Here is a 7,686-nt window from a genome sequence, read left to right on the forward strand (position 1 = left end):
GCTCGTATAATTAATTAATCTTACCCTTTCCCCGCATGACAGCTGACAGCACGCAGCCAACAAGACCGAGGCAAACGGCAAGAGTTATAATTAACTTGCTCATGTTGAGACTGGTCTGATAATGAATGACCTGTGCATGAAATATTTGCTCGTGTAGATTGTACATCATATTGTCCCCAACCACGCATTATATAGGCCTAAGTTAGCTATCACTTTCTAAAATTAACTTAAATAAATTATGCTAATCCGAACATTTTAATTAACTAAATATTGACATTGGGCATAAAAAGCGGACGGATTATTTTCAAAGTGTAATTGAAGTAAGGATTAACGTATGAACGAAATGAACCATTAATAATGTATTAGTTTATTAAAGCTGACATTTTTATGCTGCTTTCTCAAAAAGCAAACATCGATTCATATTATGAAAATCTGGTATGTTTGTGTTTGTGTGTGCGTATGTGAGCGTGGGTGTTTCACTTGAAATTTCTTCCACCTAATTGATATCGGATTCAACGTCTCGTGTAAACAAAATACACACACACATATGGTTAAGTTTTTACATTTGGTTAAGTGTTTTACATATTGTTAAGTGTTTTACATATGGGTAAGTGTTTTACATATAGTTAAGTGTTTTACATTTGATTAAGTGTTTTACACGTGGTTAAGTGTTTTACATTTGGTTAAGTGTTTTACATTTGATTAAGTGTTTTACATATGGGTAAGTGCTTTACATATGGCTAATGCTTTACATATGGTTAAGTGTTGTACATATGGTTAAGTATTTTACGTATAGTTAATTGTTTTACACAGTGTTGCATTAATCACATGGTGTAGCCTAGGTGTTTTACAAATGGTGGTTTCGTTTTTGTTATTTTTAAAAATTAGTATTTGTGTAATTGATTATCCAAACCACCTTCGTTCAATAATTAAATCTCGACAACTCGTGGAATCAAGTTACACTCTGCCATTACTTGGGCCCCCGCATATCACTGCTGCATCGAACACGTTAATCTTACAATCACAAACATGTTGGTGTGAAAATTGTGAAATAGCGCTCTTCGTATTTCAAATGCAACATGTGTTGCCATTTAACTATTATACAACTGTGACTCATTGGAATCCAACTTAAGTTTTCAAACATATCATCGAATATCTATCAGCGTGTGATTAGGATCAGGCTTACGTTTGTCAGTTTAAAATTAGCATTATGTACACATGTACCGGGTTCGATACATTTTACTTGTAGTTAGTTTGTTATTCTTTTAATGAAAATTTTAAAATACTTTTAAAAAAAAATGTTCCATGTTTTAAGAAAGGCCTACTACCGGTAATGTTGTAAACAGCCGTAATGTTTAAGTTTAAGCGTCTATATGTTGCCATAATAAATATACATTGCCATGGCCGTGAAATGTTCTCAGAGAACTATTACAACATTCGTGATCATGGTATAGAAAAAAAGTGTTCATTTGTTATATTTTAGCCATAATGGACTATTATGATTATTGTTTATATGATTATTGTTTATCTGTTTCTTAATTTCGGTTTTTTTATTTGGTGCTTGTTTTGATTATGTGGACTAATTGTTTGAGAATTATATAAAACATTTAGGTTATTATAAAGAATTTACATTTTGTTTTAAATAGCCTAATATTATCGTTTAATAATAGTTTTCTAGGATATAAATAAGCTAGTTAAAGTGCAGTATGGAGTGATAATATTTGAATATTTAACTCAATTAAGAGATTGCTTGAAAGTTACATTTTGCAGATTTTAAGTTAACTTTTATGTTTGAGATCCATCTCGCTCACTTCCCGAATGTTTTTATTGTATTACACATGCGCTAGTTCTTAAAATGAATTGATAAACTCAAATCAATCAGAAGAAAGACGTTAGATTTTATTTTCGTTTATTTAAATTGATTTTTAAAATTAAATTTCGGTTGATTTTTTTTTCTATTCTTTAAAGCATCGTGACCTTTTGTTTAAATCTGTGGGCAGTCAAGTTTAGGACGACAGCAATCCGGGTACTTTTTGGTCGTGTCGTAGGTAGCCTTACACTCAGGTGGAAAGCGGATGCTACCGCATCTGAATAAAGATGTAAACATAGCAGTGTTAATTAATGATCTCAAATTATGATCGAATAGATGCCAGATAATTCTGTCAATTTACAATGTTTCCACCATGTCGCAGCTGTAAATCTTATTACACTTCCAATATGTTCACAAGGATTTTTTAAGACAACATGCCTAAAAATAAATCGGGAGTGATCTGCCCTAAACTTTCTCGAATATTCTTTTATAACACTACTGGGGATGGCAACTCGGGATATAGACATGCTTTTTAATCAATTTTTAAAAATTTAACTTTTAAAATTAAAATTGAATCTCGTAGAAAAAAGAAATGAGCACCAAGTGAACAGCAAACAATACGTGTAAAATTAAAATAGTAAGGAATAATATCACTTTATAAATTCATATAAGTTTTTGAGAAATCGGAAAAAGATTAAAGTACTACTTCCGGGCACCGGAAATTACAAAACTTTTGACGGACACCAGAGAAGTAGATCTTTTACTTATATGTGAAATTTCGTCTTTCTATCAGAAAAAGTATTTAAGTAATATGCTTTTGAAAAACCAAAAGCAGACTAATTTTCACTTCCGGTTACCGGAAATCGCTGAAAAGTTGGTACCGAACAACAAATTTGATAGAATACTAATATATATGACATTTCATCATCCTAGCTGTAGAGGTACTTAATGTATCGTGATCAAAGACAAGCATACACACATCACACACACAGACATACGGACACAATTGCAAAACTAAGTTTTTCCGACTCATGGCGGTATAAAACGTCGATTTTTTTCACGATTACATACAACCTTCATACTTCGTTTATAATCTCGCTGAAAAAATAATTCTTGTCTTGGATGAACTAGTGGTATATTAAAGAACTATGAACAGATGTTTCAAGTTATGAAAAGTGGGGTTCGGAAAAAAGTGTTAGCGTTAGTTTAAAAATGTGTTATGGTTGCTATGAAATATATTTTGCCCCTTGTACAATCAAGCGCGATCTAAAACACTGGCCCCATACGCCCCACTCAATGAAAAAACTATATGGGGCACCCGCGGATCTGGTGACCACAATCCAGTTTAACGTCGAAGTTAGACATATTGTTTGAATCCTTCTAACATAAATTCAATTAAGAACGCAGAAGAAGAAGAAGAAGTTAAACAATGTGTTCTAGTTGGTATGTAATAAAAACTTACGAGTAGCATTGGTAGCTTCCACCATTACAGTCGCATCGCTGACATCCCGATGGGTACCAGGATTCGCCAACCTCTACTCCATCTGGGCAGTCTTCTGTTAAAATCAAAGAACTTAAATGTTTAGGAAACATAGCTGTATAACCTTTTTTGCGACTATTTGTACGGGCAAAACATTTAATGCAACTTTTAAAAGAATAAAAAAAATTCTGTATATTGATAAAAATGCAGTTCCCTTTCTGGTACGGATCACATGAAAACAGAAACAAAAAAGACTTGCAAAAAAAATCCTGAAAACAAAATTGAAATTTTTCTCTTACCCATTGCATAATACGTAGCAGCCGACACGTAACCAACCAGACCGAGGCAGACGGCAAGAGTTATAATTATCTTGCTCATGTTGAGACTGGTCTGACAATGAATGACCTGTGCGTGAAATTTTTGCTCGTGTAGATTGTACCTCATATTGTCCCCAACCACGCATTATATAGGCCTAAGTTAGCTATCACTTTCTAAAATTAACTTAAATAAATTATGCTAATCCGAATATTTCAATTAACTAAATATTGACATTGGGCATAAAAAACGGACGGATTATTTTCAAAGTGTAATTGAAGTAAGGATTAACGTATGAACGGAATGAACCATTAATAATGAATTAGTTTATTGAAGCTGTCATTTGTATGCTGCTTTCTCAAAAAGCAAACATCGATTCATATTATGAAAATCTGGTATGTTTGTGTTTGAGTGCGTATGTGAGCGTGGGTGTTTCACTTGAAATTTCTTCCTCCTAATTGATGTCGGATTCAACTTCTCGTGTAAAAAAATACACACACATATGGTTAAGTGTTTTACATTTGGCTAAGTGTTTTACATATGGTTAAGTGTTTTACATATGGTTAAGTGTTTTAATTATGGGTAAGTGTTTTACATATAGTTAAGTGTTTTACATTTGTTTAAGTGTTTTACATATGGGTAAGTGTTTTACATATGGTTAAGTTTTTTTACATTTGGTTAAGTGTTTTACATATGGCAAAGTGTTGCACATGTGGGTAAGTGTTTTACATTTGGTTTAGTGTTTTACATATGGGTAAGTGTTTTACATATGGATAAGTGTTTTACATATGGGTAAGTGTTTTACATATAGTTAAGTGTTTTACATATGGCTAAGTGTTTTACATATGGGTAAGTGTTGTTCATATGGCTAAGTGTTTTAGATATGGTAAAGTGTTTTACGTATAGCTAACTGTTGTACAGTGTTGCAGTAATCACATGGTGTAGCCTAGGTGTTTTACAAAATGTGGTTACGTTTTTTGTTATATTTAAAAATTAGCGTTTGTGTAATTTATTATCCAAACCATTTTCGTTCAATAATTTAATCTCGACAACTCGTGGGTTTCCCTCAGCAATTACTTGGGCCCCCGCATATCACAGCTGCATCGAACACGTTATTCTTACAATCACAAACATGTTGGTGTGAAAATTGTGAAATAGCGCTCTTCGTATTTCAAATGCAACATGTGTTGCCATTTAACTATTTTACAATTGTGACTCATTGGAATCGATCTTAAGTTTTCAACCGAAACCATCGAATATCTATCAGCATGTGATTAGGATCAGGCTTACGCTTGTCAGTTTAAAATTAGCATTATGTACAAATGTACCGGGTTCGATACATTTTACTTGTAGTTAGTTTGTTATTCTTTTAATGAAAACTTTACAATACTTTTAAAAAATAAATGTTCCATGTTTTAAGTAGGGCCTACTGCCGGCAATGTTGTAAACAGCCATAATGTTTAAGTTTAAGCGTCTATATGTTGCCATAATAAATATACACTGCCATGGCCGTGAAATGTTTTCAGAGAACTATTTCAACATTCGTGATCATGGTATAGAAAAAAAGTGTTCATTTGTTATATTTTAGCCATAATGGACTATTATGATTATTGTTTATATGATTATTGTTTATCTGTTTCTTAATTTCGGTTTTTTTATTTGGTGCTTGTTTTGATTATGTGGACTAATTGTTTGAGAATTATATAAAACATTTAGGTTATTATAAAGAATTTACATTTTGTTTTAAATAGCCTAATATTATCGTTTAATAATAGTTTTCTAGGATATAAATAAGCTAGTTAAAGTGCAGTATGGAGTGATAATATTTGAATATTTAACTCAATTAAGAGATTGCTTGAAAGTTACATTTTGCAGATTTTAAGTTAACTTTTATGTTTGAGATCCATCTCGCTCACTTCCCGAATGTTTTTATTGTATTACACATGCGCTAGTTCTTAAAATGAATTGATAAACTCAAATCAATCAGAAGAAAGACGTTAGATTTTATTTTCGTTTATTTAAATTGATTTTTAAAATTAAATTTCGGTTGATTTTTTTTTCTATTCTTTAAAGCATCGTGACCTTTTGTTTAAATCTGTGGGCAGTCAAGTTTAGGACGACAGCAATCCGGGTACTTTTTGGTCGTGTCGTAGGTAGCCTTACACTCAGGTGGAAAGCGGATGCTACCGCATCTGAATAAAGATGTAAACATAGCAGTGTTAATTAATGATCTCAAATTATGATCGAATAGATGCCAGATAATTCTGTCAATTTACAATGTTTCCACCATGTCGCAGCTGTAAATCTTATTACACTTCCAATATGTTCACAAGGATTTTTTAAGACAACATGCCTAAAAATAAATCGGGAGTGATCTGCCCTAAACTTTCTCGAATATTCTTTTATAACACTACTGGGGATGGCAACTCGGGATATAGACATGCTTTTTAATCAATTTTTAAAAATTTAACTTTTAAAATTAAAATTGAATCTCGTAGAAAAAAGAAATGAGCACCAAGTGAACAGCAAACAATACGTGTAAAATTAAAATAGTAAGGAATAATATCACTTTATAAATTCATATAAGTTTTTGAGAAATCGGAAAAAGATTAAAGTACTACTTCCGGGCACCGGAAATTACAAAACTTTTGACGGACACCAGAGAAGTAGATCTTTTACTTATATGTGAAATTTCGTCTTTCTATCAGAAAAAAGTATTTAAGTAATATGCTTTTGAAAAACCAAAAGCAGACTAATTTTCACTTCCGGTTACCGGAAATCGCTGAAAAGTTGGTACCGAACAACAAATTTGATAGAATACTAATATATATGACATTTCATCATCCTAGCTGTAGAGGTACTTAATGTATCGTGATCAAAGACAAGCATACACACATCACACACACAGACATACGGACACAATTGCAAAACTAAGTTTTTCCGACTCATGGCGGTATAAAACGTCGATTTTTTTCACGATTACATACAACCTTCATACTTCGTTTATAATCTCGCTGAAAAAATAATTCTTGTCTTGGATGAACTAGTGGTATATTAAAGAACTATGAACAGATGTTTCAAGTTATGAAAAGTGGGGTTCGGAAAAAAGTGTTAGCGTTAGTTTAAAAATGTGTTATGGTTGCTATGAAATATATTTTGCCCCTTGTACAATCAAGCGCGATCTAAAACACTGGCCCCATACGCCCCACTCAATGAAAAAACTATATGGGGCACCCGCGGATCTGGTGACCACAATCCAGTTTAACGTCGAAGTTAGACATATTGTTTGAATCCTTCTAACATAAATTCAATTAAGAACGCAGAAGAAGAAGAAGAAGTTAAACAATGTGTTCTAGTTGGTATGTAATAAAAACTTACGAGTAGCATTGGTAGCTTCCACCATTACAGTCGCATCGCTGACATCCCGATGGGTACCAGGATTCGCCAACCTCTACTCCATCTGGGCAGTCTTCTGTTAAAATCAAAGAACTTAAATGTTTAGGAAACATAGCTGTATAACCTTTTTTGCGACTATTTGTACGGGCAAAACATTTAATGCAACTTTTAAAAGAATAAAAAAAATTCTGTATATTGATAAAAATGCAGTTCCCTTTCTGGTACGGATCACATGAAAACAGAAACAAAAAAGACTTGCAAAAAAATCCTGAAAACAAAATTGAAATTTTTCTCTTACCCATTGCATAATACGTAGCAGCCGACACGTAACCAACCAGACCGAGGCAGACGGCAAGAGTTATAATTATCTTGCTCATGTTGAGACTGGTCTGACAATGAATGACCTGTGCGTGAAATTTTTGCTCGTGTAGATTGTACCTCATATTGTCCCCAACCACGCATTATATAGGCCTAAGTTAGCTATCACTTTCTAAAATTAACTTAAATAAATTATGCTAATCCGAATATTTCAATTAACTAAATATTGACATTGGGCATAAAAAACGGACGGATTATTTTCAAAGTGTAATTGAAGTAAGGATTAACGTATGAACGGAATGAACCATTAATAATGAATTAGTTTATTGAAGCTGTCATTTGTATGCTGCTTTCTCAAAAAGCAAAC

The 7,686-nt window shown here is 32.7% G+C and overlaps 2 protein-coding genes across 2 annotated transcripts; both read right to left on the minus strand.

Annotated features, from left to right (window-relative positions):
* Positions 1-1,912: 1,912 nt before the first annotated feature.
* On the minus strand, positions 1,913-3,735 carry LOC131928625 (uncharacterized). The gene is made up of 3 exons (XM_059284695.1): positions 3,590-3,735; positions 3,273-3,366; positions 1,913-2,087 (listed from the first exon to the last, which is right to left on the minus strand). Exons 1-3 carry the CDS (start codon positions 3,732-3,734, stop codon positions 1,985-1,987), a joined length of 342 nt encoding a protein of 113 aa, XP_059140678.1. The 5' UTR covers position 3,735; the 3' UTR covers positions 1,913-1,984.
* A 1,887-nt stretch (positions 3,736-5,622) lies between these two features.
* On the minus strand, positions 5,623-7,445 carry LOC131928627 (uncharacterized). Its single transcript, XM_059284697.1, has 3 exons — positions 7,300-7,445; positions 6,984-7,077; positions 5,623-5,797 (listed from the first exon to the last, which is right to left on the minus strand). The coding sequence occupies exons 1-3, from the start codon at positions 7,442-7,444 to the stop codon at positions 5,695-5,697; spliced, it is 342 nt and encodes a 113-aa protein (XP_059140680.1). The 5' UTR covers position 7,445; the 3' UTR covers positions 5,623-5,694.
* Positions 7,446-7,686: the final 241 nt, after the last annotated feature.

Source organism: Physella acuta, unplaced genomic scaffold (genome assembly GCF_028476545.2).
Source record: "Physella acuta isolate Inbredline_101_S28 unplaced genomic scaffold, ASM2847654v3 ptg001528l, whole genome shotgun sequence".
Taxonomy (NCBI): domain Eukaryota; kingdom Metazoa; phylum Mollusca; class Gastropoda; family Physidae; genus Physella; species Physella acuta.

Coding starts and splice junctions, on each gene's coding strand:
- LOC131928625 (XM_059284695.1), bottom strand. CDS start 3,734: ATGAGGTACAATCTACACGAGCAAAAATTTCACGCACAGGTCATTCAT. Junction 3,367..3,589: donor TGCTACGTATTATGCAATGG/GTAAGAGAAAAA, acceptor TGATTTTAACAG/AAGACTGCCCAGATGGAGTA. Junction 2,088..3,272: donor GGAAGCTACCAATGCTACTC/GTAAGTTTTTAT, acceptor ATCTTTATTCAG/ATGCGGTAGCATCCGCTTTC.
- LOC131928627 (XM_059284697.1), bottom strand. CDS start 7,444: ATGAGGTACAATCTACACGAGCAAAAATTTCACGCACAGGTCATTCAT. Junction 7,078..7,299: donor TGCTACGTATTATGCAATGG/GTAAGAGAAAAA, acceptor TGATTTTAACAG/AAGACTGCCCAGATGGAGTA. Junction 5,798..6,983: donor GGAAGCTACCAATGCTACTC/GTAAGTTTTTAT, acceptor ATCTTTATTCAG/ATGCGGTAGCATCCGCTTTC.